The sequence below is a fragment of the Pristis pectinata genome, chromosome 11 (assembly GCF_009764475.1).
Source record: "Pristis pectinata isolate sPriPec2 chromosome 11, sPriPec2.1.pri, whole genome shotgun sequence".
In the NCBI taxonomy this organism is placed as follows: Eukaryota; Metazoa; Chordata; class Chondrichthyes; order Rhinopristiformes; family Pristidae; genus Pristis; species Pristis pectinata.
The window spans coordinates 35,294,768-35,314,312 of NC_067415.1; the positions used below are offsets into that span (position 1 = coordinate 35,294,768).

A 19,545-nucleotide genomic window follows, 5' to 3' on the forward strand; every position below is an offset into this window, starting at 1 on the left:
GTAGGTATATTACCCCCAATTCCACATGTTCTAACTTTGTTAACCACTCTCCTGTGTGGGACCTTATAGAAAGTCTTCCAAAAATGCAGAATGTACCACATCTGTTAGTGACCCACCCCCCCCCCCCCACCACCAGCTGCTTACCTAGCTATGTCCTCAAAGACCACTAATAGTACATAAGAAATAGGAGCAGGAGTAGGCCATTTGGCCCATCAAGCCTGCTCCGCCACTCAATAAGATCATGGCTGATCTGGCCATGGACTCAGCTCCACCTACCTGCCTCTTCCCCATAACCTTTAATTCCCCTACTATGCAAAAGTCTATCTAACTGTGTCTTAAATATATTTAATGAGGTAGCCTCTCCTGCTTCCCTGGGCAGAGAATTCCACAGATCACTACTCTCTGGGAAAAGCAGTTTCTCCTCATCTCCATCCTAAATCTACTCCCCTGGAATCCCCTAGTTCTAGTCTCACCTACCAATGGAAACAACCTTCTTATCTACCCCTTTCATAATTTTATATGTTTCTATAAGATCCCCTCTCATTCTTCTGAATTCCAGCGAGTATAGTCCTAGGCGACTCAATCTCTCCTCAAAGGCTAACCCCCTCGTCTCTGGAATCAACAGTGAACCTCCTCTGCACTGCCTCCACAGCCAGCATATAGCTTTCCTTAAGTAAGGAGACCAGAACTGCACGCAGTACTCCAGGTGCGGCCTCAACAGTACCCTGTACAGTTGCAGCATAACCTCCCCACTCTTAAATTCAATCCCTCTAGCAATGAAGGCCAACATTCCATTTGCCTTCTTGATAACCCGTTGCACCTGCAAACCAACCTTTTGTGATTCATGCACAAGCACTCCCAAGTCCCTCTGCACAACAGCATGCTGCAATCTTTCACCATTCACCAACAGTTAATCAAACATGATTCCAATAAACACATTTACTGTTTGTTGTATAACAACAGTTGTAGTTTGCACTGAAAGTTCCAATTTATGTTGGTAAGGGAGGAAATGTGCTATGTACAACTTGTGGCATCATTGGGTGCAAGTCTGTTACTGGCAAAATGTCAAATGTGCTGATATAAATTGTGCATGGAAATATCCAGTCCAATTTCTCAATGAAGGCCACTTCACCGAGAAATGATTGCTTGGGCAATCTAACCTAGGATAAATCACTTGTGTACAATTTGTGCATTAAAAATCAGCACTAGTTGTTCCAATCTGTAGGTTTATGAAACTGCTGATCAAACGTTGCTTGAAATGGTGCAGTTCTGAGTTTTAGCCAGTAGATGATGCTATTGAGTGAGCTGTGAAATCTCATACCCAACTCTCTTGTCATTGCGTATTTAAAAAATGTTACATTCATCAACAGGCCACAGAAAAAAATTCCTAGTATGGATAAAACAACAGATGATTCTGCACATTTATTACACATTTTATAATGAATATGATTCATATGCAATTTGCCTTGGAAAGTGGATATACTGATTGGGTATATATCCAACCAAAGTATATTCACTATATTATTTGTTTTTTGGGAAATAAACTGGTTTCCCAGGGGCTGTGCAGCTGAGGTCTGGATCTGCAGGTGGGCCCTACTTCCGACTACAAACTGGCTGATTTTATGGCTTTCACTGGACATTCTGGCCACTCCATTAGTCTTGATAAGGCCAAAGAATTGGAACTCTAGGCACTTACAAAGCCCTGCAGAATCCCCAGACCTTGCAGAACCAGGTCCCATAATAATCTGCAGCATTTCCAGCACATACCCTTTGGAGTTACTGCAGAAAAGTGTGCTGAAGGAATTTCAAGCATCTGTATGCATGGGAAAACAGAAACAAATCTGCATGAGTTTCTGCCGGGTGCTCCGGTTTCCTCCCACATTCTAAAGACATATGGGTAGGTTAATTTGGGGTTTAAAATGGGCGGCCTGGACTCATTGGGCCGGAAGGGCCCGTTACCATGCTGTAAATAAAATTAAAAATTTTTTTTTTTTAAAATTGGTCCGAGGGAGAAACAATGAAGGAATAAGAGAATTTTAATCTTTAAATTTGATAGGCTAAAAATATGATTGGGCATAAAATCTATTTCCAGAGCATTTAATACTCTCTTAAGTCCAGGCAATATGCTCAGACGCTACACTAACAACTAAATGCAGAAACACAGAAATGTAGTGAGTAATTGATCCCAAGCGAAGAACCGAGCTAATGAGAGCATAAAACAGCAGAACAGGACAATGAATCATATGGGAGATGGCATGCTGTTGATTGCCACTTTCCCCTCCATTATCCCAAGCGTATTAGTCGTGACCTATCTGCAAGGGAGCTAGGATTATGTGGTGTTATTTGTGGTTCAGATAAACTTACTGTTTTCCAATATGTTTAATATTTGTACTTTGGGTAAAAGCAAAGATTTACAAGATAGTTCAGAATTGATGAAAATGTCCAGTAGTTACAGAAAATGCTTGTTATTTAGAGAAGATGTATTTACTTGTAACACGCAACACAAACTGCAGTACATACAAATTTTAACTGCTGCTTTATAAGTGGGTGAGAAGGCTAAATACACATTCTAGAATTCTACCTGAATAGAAACCATTGGCTTTAGATACCAAAGCACATGGAAAGTAGGTATTTTCAGATGATATAGTTTGGTCATTGAAATACAAAATGCTTTAACTAATAAAGTTAAACATGTGAATGACTTTGTTGAAGGTCTATGAGTTATGTAGTCAATCGTATAAATTGAAACAGTCAGTGTAATCTGTTAGCCATTCTCTAATTATCACATAACAGAAGAAAAGTACCTTCTATGAAAGATGAGATAAAAGCCTCAGCATGAACAATCTAACAATATGACTCACCCTTTCACTTTTTCGATCTTCCAGTTTGGGTATCGCAGGTACAGAGTTTGAAGGACTCGAAGTCACTGAGGAACTTGCTGGCCCACCCATTGTATCTCCATTCAAGTTGGCTGCATTAACATTTGGTGGAGTAATTGCTACAGCTGCAGAGGTGAGTGAAATTGTTGGTCTACTACCAGAAGCTCCAGAGGTTTGATGAGTGTGTTGTGGAGAGGTCACAGGCTGCGGTCTCACCACGCTTGCAGGGATTCGGGTGGGAGGACTTTGTGTTCTAAGTGGTGGTACAGTTGCTGTTGGACGGTCAAGTACTTGAACAGCAGGATGGACTGCAAAAACAAAATAAAGGGCATAGGAAAAGGGTTGGTTAGATTGACCCAAGTGCCCCTTGGTTTGTGGCAAATATCACAGATGTTATTTCCTCAGATTATTTTCAAATGTTAATGCTCATATTAAAATTCAAATAGGAAATCAGAAAACTATACAGAAACAATGATGGCTGGGATTCTACAGGTTACATTTGATAACTTAAATATTTAATATCCAACATCCCTAGCCCTGGGTAACAAAAGAAAAAATTCTTTCTTAAATTAAATGGCCTTTGAAATTCTTTAGTTCACCACTTTGTCTTATTAAACCAATCAAGCCTTAAATTTAACTCATAAAACATGGCTTTACTGCTCCTGCTGTGATAACCAGGATATTACCAGTTACCTGAAATGCTGCATTCTGGTTATACTTTCCATGGAGATATTTGTCATTAGCAGCAGATGACAAGATCATCATTTCAAAGCAACATTCATATTTCAGACTTAACTAGTAAAAGAAACAGCTACAATGCAAAAAAAAACAATTGTTGCTTTCATGACAAACAAAGCCTTTTTTTTGTAATAGATACACCTAGCTCTTTGGTCCTGCCTTATACTGTGCCATCACCAGGAGATGGGAGCAGTTTAAGAGAGGTTGAATAGTAATGTAGAGGATGAATGTGGTGGATCATCCATCTCTTGTATTACTATATACCTTCTCCTTCAGTCCATATTAATGTTGAACTGTCACATGATAAATACAAAGACATTTTCTTCTGTATTCCAGAACTGCAAGCTCTTCTATTTTACTAAAGGAAAAATTAATATTGGAAAATGTTACACCAGAAGTTTAAAAAAAATCATGAATTATTTACTTATTGTCAAAACACATACTAAAAGACCAGAATACTAAGTTTTGATATGGAGGTGTGTTAAATTGGAAGTGCCTTCACTTCTTGTCCTTGTGCTGCCTGGAGGCCAGGAATCTCCAGGAACACACGTAATAGAAAATGCATGTGATTTATTCATTCAATAGTAGTCACTGAACTCTATTATAAATGGATGGAATCACATAAATCAATCCCCAAAACACTGGGAAAAAATCCAAAAGCTCAAGTAATAAAATAAGATATATTAGAAGCATACATATAGTCAGCTGGTCTCTGGAAGAAGGAAATAGATTGTATATTAAGCATAAGACATAAAGAAGCAAATTACTTTGAACTGTATCATATCAGGTACCTTTTGTGTTAAATACAGCATTCTTCAATCAACAGCAAAGTTTTGTCAAATATTTCATTTAACGTGTCCCTGCCTTTGTCTACATTATGCTCTGGAGAACATTTACCTGAGTCAGCCCGTGTCTTGTTTCATGGTTTGCTGCTCTGTGGTAAAGGTAGTGACATAGCTTTATGGAAGTTGCAAGATTATGGAATTGGCTAATGTAAGAAGTAAAATGATCTGGATAGTATAGGTACACTTAAGCAGAGGTTAGCATATGAAGGAATAGGTAAAGGTGATATGCAGTGGAAGAAGGCCCACAAGGAGTAGAAGCAATGGCATGGATAAATTGGGTGAATAGCCTACCTTTTTTGCAGTGAATATAACATTGCAGTGAGGTTGATTACCGCAACACTCAAGAACAGTATTCCATTTAGTCAAATACATTGCAAAGATGCATTTTATTTGGAAAAAAGAAAATAATGTGGATTACATACCCATCTGCATTGCACTGCGGGCTTGGTTGACAGTTTGCTGTCCTGAGTATCGCAAGCAGTTGTTGAGCTGTGGACTGGATGTATGAAGCTGTGGCTGAACAGGAGGACTGGCGATGGGAGGAATGGGCCTCACTCCGTTGTTCACAAGACAGGTTACTGCTGGGTGGCCTGATGAAGTGTTTCCTTTCATGGTTTGGGCAGTGCCTCCTGGCACTGTATTTCTTGACTGAGTTGCTCCGAAGGGAGCCCTAAAACAACACATACCATGCCCTATTGAATGACTGCACACACTAACATTTCTTTAATGACATTGTTTATGGAAAAGAGTTCAACAACAACAACTCATCTAGTGCCACTAGCAACATTGAATGTCCCAGAATGTGTATTCCTCCTGCTACTATCCCTCCCATCTCATTCTAGCTTCGTCAGAATCACATAGTGGGGTCACAAGTAGCTGCTCTCACTAATTCTCTGATCTACACCCACCTGGACACAGGAGTTACATAATTCCCAGGAAAGACACCAGACATTCCTGTCCTCAGTGAAGTGCCTTTGAACCATCCATCCTGGCATTTCTCAATAACACGATACATTTCCCCTTTCCGCAGCTCCAGCTCATCTGCCTTTTGTGGCTTGTAGGCATACATGGCCATGTATCTGAAATGCAAAATGACAAATCAAAGGTTTAAGTTCACAGTCTCCAGCCTGCATTATGCATTAGTCAAAAGACCTCTATAGAGTAATAATCAATGCTACTTCGGTGAATAGCTTTTAGGGATATGTTCCATGTTCCCATTCCGAATTGCTTTTACTTATTCTCTCATGCCAGTCCTGCATAAAGTTCAAGCAGTGAGTATATTAGCAGTCCAATGGAGAGCAATCAAATTTCATTAAAGAGGATAAGTGAGCTATCAATTACTGACCATAGGCCAAAGTTTTCACTCCACTTCCATCATTCTCCAATGGACCACAAGATCTGTTGGATTGCATCGTTGGGATGAAACTTGGAAACCTCTGGTTTAAAAGAGGCACTGCCCAGAGTCAGTCTAACACAAAATGATAGATTTTTAATCTATTGAGTGGAATACTAGAGGTAGGGTATCAGAGTAGTTTTACACCCTGTCCAATTTTCCTATCAGTTTAAAAAACTTAAAGCTGGTCGCTATATCATGGTGTGGGGCAGTAGGGTGGTTGTAGAATATGATGATATGAGATTTTTGTTGGCAGTAGATTAACTGCAAGGAGCAGCCATGATATTTAAAATGCATAACTTGCTCAAGGGGCTGAGTGGCCTACTCCTGCTAGTACATTCATATATTTGTAGGAGTGTCCTTGGTCACTCTTTGAACAAACAAGAATCCACTGTGTTGCTTGGATCTGGACTCCACTAGGACAAGTACCATTACTCACCTTCAATCCCCCTCAAGATACTGACCCACCACTCTCACCCCAACTCCCCCCACACCTTAAATCAGTTTAGCCCTAAACCCCTAACTACTGACCTTGACTGACTGACTCCCACACTTCATGGATCACTACCTCACAAGAACACAAAGAAATAGATGCAGGAGTACACCACCAGGCCCCACAAGTCAGCTGTGCCAGTCAATATTATCATGGCTGATCCATGCTGGACTCAACTTCTTCTGTGCCAGATCCCCATAACCCTCGATTCCTCGGTCTTTTAAATAATCATCTTTCTCCACTTTAAATATATCTAATGATCTGGCCTCCACCAACCTCGGGGGCAGGGAATTCCAGAGATTCACCACCCACAGAGAAGACATTTTTATACACCTCAGTTTTAAATTTTTATGCCCCTTATTTTACAGCTGTGTCCCCTTGTTTGTGATTTTCCCTCTAGTGAAAACATCTCAATATCTACCCTGTCAAGCCCCATTAGGTTCCTATATGTTTGAATAAGGTCACCTTCATTTAAACTCCAAGGAACATAGACCCAAACTGTCTAGCCTTGCTCGATAGGACAACCCTCTCATCCCAGGAATTAACCTGAGGAATCTCCTTTGGACTGCCTCCAATACTACTGTTTCCTTTTTTAGGTGAGGAGACCAAACCTGTGCACAGTATTCCAGATGTGGCCTCACCAACATCCTTCACAACTGTAACAAAACCTCTCTATTAAACTCCAACCCCTTTGCAATAAAGGCCAACTTACTGTTTGCCTTCTTAATTACTTGTTGGTCCTGCCTGCCAACTTTTTGTGATTCATGCCTCAGAATACCTAGATCCCTCTGATCGTCACTCATTTGCAGTCTCTCCCCATTTAGATAATAATCTGCCTTTTGATTCCTCTTACCAAAGTGCACAACCTCACACTTCTCCACGTTAAACTCCATTTGCCAGGTTTTTGCCCAATCATTCAATTTATCTACGTCCCATTGCTGAATCACAATGTCCTCATCACATCTCGCAAACCTCTTGAACTCCCTAATGGAGGGCCAGATCTGAGCCTGGATACCTCGTCTCCATCCTGTCCCCGACAGGGCCTCTGATCTCAGTATCCACGTCTGACCTGATGTGATATTTTATTCTGTTGTTCACTTTGCACTAGCAACAAAAATTAATTTTTTAACCTTTTAAAGTCAGCTGTGTGGGTGTGTATATGTGCGGATGCATCCGTGTGTGTGCGCATACATAAAACTAACATCTGTATCCACTTGATTGACATTGAAATTCCTACACTGCCCATCCAGGGAGGAGAGAAACAGGAAAGGTTTGAGGTGTCATGTACTGGCAGCTATGTTTTTGCAGGACACGGTGTTCTCCTAGCCTGTTAAAATCACCTCAACTGTTGGCAGGATCTTTCTAAATGCAGGAAGACAAAAGATCTAAACTTTGTGAAGCAGATTTTTTTTTGGAAACAGTAAAAGCCATGTTGTGTATAATCACACCAACTTTATTGTTCACTGAGCTTGGAATTATTGTTCACTGAGCTTGGAATAAAATTGAACTTCTGCAGCAAGATGGCTGCCTTACGACTTACAACCCAACAACTTTGTACGATCTGAGAAAAATGCTTTTTATTTTGTTTTGCAGGCACAAGGATATAGCCTGAAGTCTCAGTCAGTTCCAGATACTGATCCCTAATTATATGTGCAAACTGGTGGCTGCGTTTGCCCTCAGTGCAACAGTGACTTAATTTTAAAAGTAATTAATTGACTGAAATGTTTTGAGGTGTCTTGCGGACATAGAAGTCTGCAAATACATTCATTTTTCCACAGATTTATAAACTTAATTCCTGTATTTTGGATTAGGACAGCAACAGATTCAATGACTTATTAATGCATTAATTTTCCTGAACATTTCTGGGTGATTATTAAATTCTCTCTCACAAAGCCATTACACTAAATGATAAATTATATATTTGAGTAGATAGATGATAGGAATACTGAACAATGCTAACCAACATAATTTTGAAATACAACTTCTCCAACAACTACATATTCCACTAAACATGATCAATGTTAGAAAAGAACCAGCCTTTGTATTTTAGCTCTTCCCCAAATGGTACTATAAACTGACTTTTCATTGCCAGGGATTTATATTGGCATGCACTGTGAAATCAGAATATCTTATGAAAGCCCTGTGGGGGTGCTCAGTTCAAAATGCTTTAGTGTGATTCACCATGTAATGTAAGAGCACTGAATTATGCTTGATTGGCCGATGCTCACAGAATTGTTTGATAATTAGACAGAACACATGTGCTATGTGCTGATATTGTAAGCAATCGTGAAATAAGATTGCAATTTTTTTTTACTAACATATTCATCATTTGCATAATCCCACAATGATTTGTTAGAAGGAAAAATAAACCAAATCTGTCCCTGGGGTGATTTCCTGTTCCAATTTTATATCTGGATGTTCCAGAATTTGTGCTAACTGTTTAAAGTCCCAGTTCTTTTATTAAGTATTGCATTGAACAGCTACTTCCACAGGTATCAACTGGAAAGCACTGATGGACAGGCAATCCATCCAGCAACACAGTACTTCTATTGCTCATTTGGACCAGAGAATAACATAAGATTGGATCATAGCTTCAATATGGAAGTGTCTAATAGAAAGGCAAGGGCAACCTGCATGGGTCTAAATTATACCCATCTCTCAGTGGGATGCATTGAACAGTCCTTGTTTAGTTGTACCTAGGCTCCCTCCCTCACACCCTTTTTCTGGTACATTTATCTGTCTTGGTGCTACTCCCTGATGACCTCAAGTTTCTTCCAAATGCTGCCAACTTCCACCCTGCTCTTACCTGAACTTGGTCCATCTCTCACTTCTCCTCTTATTTTACTTCTCTATCTCAGGAAATGGATTAACGACCAATGTCCATTACAAACCCACAGGCTTCCAATTGTCTTGACTGCACCTCCTCCCACCCTGCTTCCTTAAGGATTCCATGCCATTCTTCCAGTTTTTCCAGCTCCGATGACATTTCTGTACCAATGTGTCTGACAGTCTTTTGCCTTAACTACGGCTTCCACTGACAGAGCTCTCACCTTACAATTCCCACATTTCTGTTCACAACCCCAGTCCTCCCACTCAGAGCAAGGTGAGGGTTCTCCACATTCCCACCTCCCACCCTCCACGTTCAATCACACATACTCTATAATTTTCACTACCTTCAACAAGATGACACCACCAGACACATCTTCCCTCCTCTTTCAGCATTCTTGAGGGGAACATGCCACCATGAGTCCCTGGATCACCCTTCCATCTCCAACAACATCCACTTCCTTTCTTAGGGCACCTTCGCAACTGCAGGAGATGCAACACCTGCAGCTTTACCTCTTCCCTTCCCAATCATCCTGTGACTCAAACACTCCTTCCAAATGAAGTGACGATTCCCTTGCACTTGTTCCAATGTAGTAAACTGCAGTGTTCGTGGTGTGATCTCCTCTGCAATGGAGAAACTAAACAGAGATTGGGTGACTGATTGGCAGAGTACCTCTGTTCCATCTGAAATATTAATCCTGAGCTTCCAGCTACCTGTTACAACTTGTCTCTATCTCACTCCAACTCAGACCTTTTGGCCTCTTGCACTGTTCCAATGAAAGCTCGAGGAACATTATGGTACTTTCCATCTGGGCAGGCCTTGGGACCCAACAACGAATTCAACAATTTCAGATGAGTCTTTCCAGTTTATATCAAAACTGGCCAATTCTTGGGGTGCTCAGCAGATCCGGTGACATCTGTGGGGGAGGGGAGCTGATAGCAAGGCTGCCATTTTGGATTGATGATCTCTCATGGTAGGGATAGATTGTCTGCATGTGTTAGACCTGCTTCTCTTTCTGCAGATGCTACTTGGTCCTTTGAGAGTTTCTAGCGTTTTGTGTTTTTGTTTGATTTCCACTATTTGCAGTTCTTTGCTTTTCAGCCGCTGACCAGTTCTGACAAAGCTGTTTTTCCTCTATCCAAAGATGCTTCTTGACATGTTGGGTTTTCCTGGCATTCTCCTTTATTTCAGATTTCCAGCAGCTGCTAGTTTTTATATTTACAGCACCAGCAAATTTCTTTTGCTCTCCTCCATGTTCCATCTATTTACAATTCCTCTAGGCTGCCATGAACAAGCCTTTAGTACCCACTCTTAGTCGACCCCGACCTGTTCATCTGTCTTAGTGCAAACATAGATATTCCCTTTGTTCTTTAAAATCCTCCCCTCTTTTCTCAAAGTTCAAACACCCCTGTTTTTCTAAATTTTCACAGTTCTGAAGGGTCTTCAACCCAAAATATTAACACTTTGTCTCTCCACAGATGCTGCCTGACTGACTATTTCCAGCATTTTCTGTTTTTATTTCAAGAATCTAATGATTCACCTTTAATTTATTCTCAGATGAGAAGTAAAATTTGCTAGAGTTCCAAATCTGTTTATTACCTTTAACGTTGCACAGTCTATTGGGGATACAATTGCTCAGCCCTTTTTGGTATATGGATGCCATATTCTGATGGTAGTGCATTGTAAAGAACCTAGATCAGTCTGGGCCCATGGAATATTTAAACAGGAGAGGGAGAGCTGTTAACTTTGCAGAATATGGCCTTCTCATACAGATCACTAAGTATGCAATACCTCTCCGGCATAGAAATTTGTTCTTTAGCATGTGTCCAGCAACCAATAAGAAAAATGACGACACAAGGGAATGTGAACGCCAACTAGATTAGTGGTACAGCTAGTGGAGCTGCTGCCTCACAGCTCCAGCAACTCAGGTTCAGTCTCTGTCTCCAGTGTGTGGAGTTTGCACCTTCTCTCTGTGACAGTGTGGCTTTACTCCGGCTGCTCTGGTTTCTTCCCATATCTCAAAAATGAGTGCAGGTTGCTCGCCACTGTAAATTGTCCCTAGTGTAGATGAATGGTATAATCTGGGAGGAAATGATGGGAATGTGGGGAGAATAAAATTGATTAGGGGTAAAAATAAAATGGAAGCTTGATGGTTGGAGTGGACTCGATGGGTTGGAGGGCCTGTTTCCATGCTGTCTGACTCCATGTCTTAAACTATTAAAAATAAATCACAGCCTTGACAGGAGGCAACTCCCTTCCTCCAGCTTTTCCGGCTGTCAAACTCACTTTGGGAATGTAGTCTCTTTATTGTGTTGCCAAAGGTGCAGCCTCAGCTGAAAGCACATTGCTGGACTCAGAGGTACAGGGTTAGCTCAATAATTTTTCTGTATGACATCCACAATCAACCTTCATAAAAGCTGCTGTAATGGTTTATTGTGTCAAGTTCCGGGTATCACATTTTAGTAAGGACATAAAGGCAAGGATGCAAAAGGAATTTACCAAAATGCATCTAGGAAGGTGGGACTCCTGTTATGTAGATAGTCTAGAAAAGCTGGTGTTGTTTCCCTTAGAGCAGCGGAGATTGCAAGGGGATCCTACAGAACATTTAAAATCATGAAGGGACAGATGCAGTAGACAGAGAGAAACTGTTCCCATTGACAGAGAGGTCAAAAATGAAGATATTGGCAAAAGGACTGAAAGTGATGAGGAAAAATGTTTATACTGCAAATGTTGAGAGTCTGGATTGATTGTAGGAATAGTAAAAATGGCAGGTTCAATTACAGGATTCAAAAGAAAGCTGAAAAAATATCTGAAAGATCTTGCAGGGCGTGGACAAGATGGATACATAGGGCTGGTGGTAAGATCTAAAGCCAAATTATAAGCTGACTCATTCTACGATTCCAAACAAGGGGAGGCATGGGGGAACCACGGGTGGCAGCAAACTAAACCAGCAAGAAATGGGCCATCTGATCCAATCAATCCATATCTATTTATTGCTCTCCGTGCCACAAAATAGCTATAACATTTACTTGTCCTTTTATACCTTGTTAGATTTAGCAGTCAGCAAGCCAACAGACTTAAATGCATTCAGTATTAAATAAGATGTGGCAGGTTATCAATGTAATCACACTAAATCTACCACCAAAGTTTAATTTTGGAACCATAATCATTCATCCACTAAGAATTATTTGCAGATCCTTTTGCCTGACTGTTACAATTTAGTTAACTGTTGTTTGGCATAACAGGAATGGGTAAATGAGAAGCACAGTGGATGAATGTATCTGGTCCTCATTTCAAGGTCTGTGTCACCTGAAGTGACTGTCCGTTCTGCTCCCATCAAGAGGCCTCATGGGGCAGGAGAATGATGCATGGATGAAATGTTATCTGAAGTCAATTTTTCCCCTGTTCTTGCAGCTGTCCATATTCAAATGACAGTACTTTAATTAGAAATCATCACTTACATATTGAGCGGTAATTGGGTCTTTGGTGCTGTTCCTTGTTCCCCTGTGCCAGCCCCCAGTCTTGGACCCATTGCACCACCAACTGCATTGGCAGTAAGAGATGAAGCCTATAAAACAGATCAGACACACAGATTTAATACAAAAATCATAGGCATTACTTCTAAATATTTATTGCTTTGAGTTTCTTGAACTTGATAGTTAGGTGGTTGACAATTAAAAAGGCTAAATTGTCCAGTTAAAGCAGCAGTGCCACACCAGTTTAGTGTTACTTTTACCCTGTGCATAGGACATACAAAGTAGTAAATGCAGATACTGAAGACTGCTGTGCTGTCTAATGATTTCCCTATATTGATTTCCAGTCAATGAGACTTCCACTGGTTGCACCTACTCAGAAGTTCAGCCATTTAAACTCTGCAAAACACACATTTCCATTCAAGGTGAAGTCTGATTCTTTTAACATTTATTAAAATGAAGCTTAACTCACTGTGACATGAATTGAGCCTCTCCAACAATATCACAAACTAAAAACAAATTTAGCCATTTGGCTGAGAAATCCTTAGTTTAAAAAAAACAAACTTTGGCAGCATGTTATGAATAAGAGATAAACGAGAGCGCTCCCTTCGCTAAGAAGCCATAAATAAAAGATGGGAAGGGAATGCAAGAGAAACTTCTTTACAGAGTCGTGAGAAAGTGAAACTTAGTGAGTAGCTGAGATAGAAATTATGTAAACATGTAAGATTAGTGGGTAGATTGACCAAGAAAAAAAGATGTAATACGTAAATGTCACAATAATTCTTTGCTTGCAATGAGGGTACATGTTGATGGGTTGGTTGAGCCAAGGCGAATTGTCCCATCAATGTATTATTCCCTGCATCTGTCAGCCTCTGATATTATTGCTCAGCATACTTCAGTTTCGCTGAGTGTCCTACTGTTTACGGCAGCCTTTCTGATAATGTACAGCAAAGATATTTGCTGTAAACTCTATCAGAACGATGAACCCATACGGACCTATGGGAAGGACTCGGATCCAAGTGGATCACCGCAAAGGGGAGAGCCGGTACAGTGAAGGCGTGTTGTACTTCCCACCCCCGCCTGTTTTCCTTCTGCAGCTGCACTATCACGAAGAGAGGTCGTCTAAGACTCTGGCCGCTTTCCCGTGCTTAACAGCTGCAGGGGGAACTGTGCAGGTTGTTATTTTATGCACAAATCTGGGCAAATACACGTCTCAACCCAAGCCTTTGCGGGTCATTCGTTAGTGCTGCATAGCGCCCGTTTCCAGCAACAAAAAAGGCTGTGCACCAACTTCCAGTCATAAAACTCACAGCACAGTTCAGCCGTGTTACATTGTAAAGAGTCAGCCAACTGCACCCTGAAGTTCCAGTGGATTACTGCGGAGCAACACAGGGCAGGTTTTCCCTCATCCCTCCCCCGCCTGTCCCTCGGCCACACTGGTCGTTCCTGCGTGGGTCCCGCCTCCCGCCTCAACTGCACTCAGAGCCCCGGCGCCGGTGAAACCCCGCCCAGGCTCTCAGGCTGGCGTCGAGCTCGGGACCTTTGAACGTCTCGACATTCAAAATCGTTCAGTAACACTTTGAATAATTAAAAATGGTCTTGTTTTGACAAATTTCTACATTTGAAAAACTGAAAAAACACACCTGCGCAGTTAAAATCAATTACATAATTAAAACGGACTAAGGCACTGCAAAACGACTTGTCTTTCCCCGGGAGCCCATACTTCCCGTTCATTGGGACGGACACGGCCCCACTCGCACCAGGATTGACCCGACACAAACTGAGGGCAGGACTGCCTACCCGAGAACTGGAAGTCTGTGAAGGACGGCGCTGAACATTGGTTCCCGTGAGGCAGGGCGGGAGATGCCAGCTGCAGACTGACCCACGCCAGAGCCCAGGCTTCTGGCGGGAACACGCCGGGTATTAGCGCTGGGGCAAAACATCCAGCTCATCCTTTTCTTTTTCTTCACTTTTTCATTTGCATCATCATTCAATATTTGAAGTGAAATATCAGGTGCTAACTTTGGACTAACGTGCATCTTAACAAGTTTTACCAATACAGTTGGCCGTCCTTTCCCTTATGAAACTTGTAACCATGGGGAAATTTTGCTACAGACTCCCAATGCCATCTAATTTCTCCAGCAAGGATTCTCCTTGATATCTAGTACATTGCTTTGGGACAAAAGAAAATTGCAAATATTGCCTAGAAATCCATCTCACACTGCCTTGCATGGGTGACCAGTGCCAATGTGTCAGGATTTCTATCATGATCTCAGTGCAGCAACACAGGCACATTTCCCCTTGACATTGCTTCCTAATGCTGGGAACAGCAGGGTCTTCAGTAACTAACACTGAATTTAGCATGGCTAATCATACTTAGTCAGGCCCCTCTCTGCAAGTGACATGACCTGGGTCAGAAAGAGTCAGAAGTGGGGATTTTCTGCGAGTGACCTCCAGATCCTGGTGAATGAGGTCCACGTCAGAAAAGAGGGCAAGATATGTCAGGTGAGAGCTTTAACACCTTGAACTTCACAGGGAGCCTTTAACTGCAATGCTCACTCAGGGGCTCACACACCTCCACACTCAGAGGAGGTGGGCAGACACTCCCCCCCTCAACACACCACCCCTCACTCCCACAAAACACATGCAGTTGCACACAATCTTCCTCCACTCCCCTCCCTCTTTTCCCCTCAAGTTTCCTTTGTAGCCGTACTCGGCTGGAATTGCTGGAGCATGGACTGGAGTCAGAAGCCAAGGAGGAGGATATTGTGCTTACCCCCGGATCAAAATCTCAGCACAGTGCTGGCCCTGAAATATACTAGGCAAGGTGGATTGCCGAAGACTGGATGAATCATGCAGGCACCCTGGATAAACAGTATCGACCATGAGAAATTTCTTCTTGCAATGCATTCAAGGACTGGAAGCCTGCATGAGTCATGAAGAGCTCTGGGTTCAGAAGGGGAGGTGGGTGTGCAGCATGAGTGTAGTCTTTCACCATCTGCACCACTCGAAGCCAACAACTACAGCAGGTGCACACATCTGCCCAGCCTCTTGTTCTCAGGCGAAGAAAAAGTACAGGAATTTCATTTTCGTGGGTAGAGTGCATAGATGACCTCCCAAACCATGACAGATGGTGTAGGTCAGCCACCACCAACTGGAATGATCTGGAAGCGAGGGAATCAAGTGCAACAGAATCTGAACAGCAGATCATTCTTGGCACAGGTAAGAGGCTGGAGATGGTCCACGACTCTGTGTAAAGAAGTTCCTCTTGCATTCCCTTTCCATCTTTTATCTATGACCTCTTATTGTAGACTCAATGCAGGGAGAAGTCTGCTTTATCTCATATTATAACTGCACTGCCAATTTTTTAAGGATTTCTCAACAAATCTGTTCACCCATGGAGATGGGTCATGAATGACTTGGAAAACTGCAGCCTCCTGGTGCTTCACTAATGGGAAAATTCAAGGAAGGAGCTTGGGACCTTGTATGCTCTAGAATACTGACAGTGGACTTGAGCTCTTCTCCCACGGTCCCCAATCACATCCACAGTTCTTCAATGCCTGTCTTGCAGCTCCCAGTAATGCAGCACAATTAACAGGACCAACACAGAAGCACCCATGGTAAAGGAGGGTTTAAATGTGGAAAAGGTGGCAAACTGCAGAAGTCAACATATGTGGGTGGCCCTATAAATGGCAGCACTATACTGCATAGGGTATTACAAAAACCTGGTTGAGCTGTGCCTGCCCAAAGACCAGTCTTCTTTAAATCAACATGACCTCCTCTCTCTTAGCTAAGCTTCAAACAAGCACTACAATAAGGACTGATGTCACTACACAGAAGATATCCCTACAGTCTAATTCTGCTATGGCACCATTCACAGAAAAAATCGTTATCTTGTTCCTTTCAGGAAAACATTGATTTTTCATCATGTAGCATTGAAGAAGCCAGTGGCGTGTGAAATAATTTCTAGACATAAACTCCTGCTTTTGCCTGTAAAGCAAAATGCTGGGATTCAGGTATAAAAATCTAGTCTCTCAGTCCAGTGCAGCACTGAAGCAATGCTTTCAAATGGAACATTACTCTATCAGTTATTGTGGTCTCCATTGGCTAAGGAGGCTAAAGTCAAATCAGTCCCGTTTCACATTTCAATATTTTCCCATTTCAACAATGCAATTGGGAATGCAATTGAGTACTTCAGGTTCCCTACTCCTCTCTCCACAACTGTTCTTTTCATCAATATAATCATCTGTTTCATCTTGTGTATCATCACGTCATGTTACATCATGTGTAATGACATCCATTCCCATCCACACCTCACCCAAAAGGCACATTCAGTCCACAGGGGTGATCTGTGATCTATGTTCTCAGCACTTTAATTTTGCTCCCACTCTGACCTCCTGCACTGTTTAAATGTGGCCCAACTCAAGATCTTCCAGCTGACACTTTGCAGCCTTCTGACTCAACATCAGATTCAACAAATTCAAATAACTTGTTTTCTCTATGTCAGAATTGGCTATTTTTGCTGTAAGTTATTATCTATGACATTAGTTCAGTTTATTTCCACTTGCCATTAGCACACCCTATTTGCAACATATCACACTTCTTCATCACCCTCCCACTGACCCATTAACAACTCATCTCCACGGCAATTCTGGCCTGAACCTAACACAGATATTCAGTTTATTCTATCCATTCCCCCATCTTTTCTGCAACTTAAGAGTAGCTTTTTCTCTCTTCCACAATACTCAGGAAGGGTCTTCAACTTGAAATGTTAACTGTTTTTCTCTTTCTGCAGATGTTGCTTGACTTGCTGAGTGTCTCTGGCATTTTCTGCTTTTGTTTCAGATGTTTCAGCATCTGCAGCATTTTGATTTTAAGTCACATCAATGGCTTCTTCAACTCCTCACCGGCCTTCTCTGACTCCTCAGCTCTCCAAAATATCCATCTCAAAATCCTCACTTACGGTCTTGGGTCTTGACCATTTCTTCTCAGCCAAGTTGTCCAGCCTACATTCTTACTATTACCTTCAAATCCTCCAATTTCAACCAGTTCTGAGTTTCCTTCCCCATACCTCAAGACATTTTTGATGAGCTCTTTGACAATCAAGGCCTTGCAGTCTGGAATGCTTCAAACCCCTTTGTCATGCATAACCTTTCCACAGGGGTTTATTTTAACTTTCAATGGTGACCCAGCTGATTGTCCTTTCCACAGATTTGCAACTGTTTTTAAGTCTCTGGTGATGTCACCTCCCCACCTTTAAACTCCTCCACTAAAGTTATCTCATTGGTCACCTTCCCTACTTCTTGTTTAATAATAACTCCTTCCTAATGAAGGACCTTGGAATAAAAGTGCTATAAAGGTGAAAATTGTTGTTGATTATACAGTGATTAATAGGACATAGCATCATCTCCAAATAAATACCCTAGACATTTTGAAACAGAATTATACATTTCTGTTCCAAAATTCTACCATTATTTCTGAAATAAACCAGTAGATTTTTGGAATGTGCTTTGCATGCTTGTATGCTAGTGCTTTTGAGTCAGAACTTAATTGAGGTACAAGAGATTTTTTTAAAATACTGACAAGGTTTTGCCATTCTAACTTTAGTACTGAGATGGCACTTCAAAGTCAAGAAAAATTCTGTTGTTAGTGTTTTGTTTATTTAGCAATCCATTTCCCAAAACTCACCCAGTATGAAATACCTGCAAGTTGATGTAATCCAAAGAGTTTCATGTGTGAAAAATTATTCACACCTTCCAAAAGTTGAGAATTTGTAAAACAAAACTGACAGCAGAGAAGCAATTGCATATTTTTCTGTGTTCAATATTTTTCAACAATACTCAGAAAGCCACTGTCATCAATGACCATTTGTGAATTAAATTTACTACTTGGCACATAAATACATGTTGACAGATTGATTAAATCCTATCGGAGATTATCTTTCTGTTTGTAAGGAACATGTTGAAACATGTTGAACACTAGAAGACATTGGCTCCTCATCCCACATTTGACAGATTTTAAATTTCATATCTGTGTTTTAAGTTCCTTTGTGAGCTCACCAATCTTTTTCTGTGGAAATTCCTATGGTTCTACAATCTTCTAAATCAAGCCTAATAACCATCTTTCCTCTCTGTTTTCTTGTTTCTGCCTCACACAGCTGTCATTTTAGTAACCCAGGACCCACAATGTGAAACACCTTAGCCTTTCCAAACCCCTATCCTCCCCAAACCCCCATCCTCCTTTGAGGCATACCTCTTTAATCAAACTTTCCTTCAAATCCATTTGGCTTAGACGAACTAGATGACTGTAACTGGTTGCTATTATGTGACAAATAAGAAAAAAAAAACTTTTATAAATAAGCAACTTAATTTCCCTGGATGAAATTTGTCAAATAGCCTTTCCTAACAACAAATTGGTCACATTCTTCAAACCTTTATTAATTTCATTGCCTCAAACAAAAGGTTAATGTATGATAAATCACATGTTGCCAGGGTTGAAAACTTCCTCAGAGCTTCCTCTACTGAACTGTTGTAACTTTACCAGATAGGCATAAATAGCTTTCCAATACATTTTGCCAAATTTATGGCAGAACATGTCAGCAGCAATGAGAAAAGTCCAGGCTATATATAAATACAACAGCTATGAGGCAAGTACAGGCTATATTAACTCCAGCTAACCCATAAAGGCTGTTGGATGACAGCAATTGTTTTACTTCCCATTCACAGTAACAAACAACTGCACAGAACCTTTTTGAGCCTGAAATATGATGAATCTTACAAAGTAATTTTTAGCAGCAAATTCGAAATCTACACTGCTGGACATGCAATCCAGCATGATTGTTTGTTCCCCATATGCCAAGGCATAGAAGGCTACAGACCAAGTGCTGGTAAATGGTAT

At 41.2% G+C, this 19,545-nt stretch overlaps 1 protein-coding gene across 1 annotated transcript in view; it reads right to left on the bottom strand.

Moving 5' to 3' along the window:
- The window catches only part of LOC127575971 (E3 ubiquitin-protein ligase SH3RF3-like), a 243,699-nt gene that overhangs the window by 18,801 nt on the left and 205,353 nt on the right, over window positions 1-19,545 (bottom strand). The window contains exons 8-11 of the mRNA XM_052026276.1: window positions 12,637-12,743; window positions 5,371-5,541; window positions 4,885-5,132; window positions 2,862-3,187 (exon numbers count right to left, since the gene is read on the bottom strand). Coding sequence (XP_051882236.1) covers window positions 2,862-3,187; window positions 4,885-5,132; window positions 5,371-5,541; window positions 12,637-12,743 — 852 coding nt within the window. The remainder of the gene's footprint in view (window positions 1-2,861; window positions 3,188-4,884; window positions 5,133-5,370; window positions 5,542-12,636; window positions 12,744-19,545) is intronic.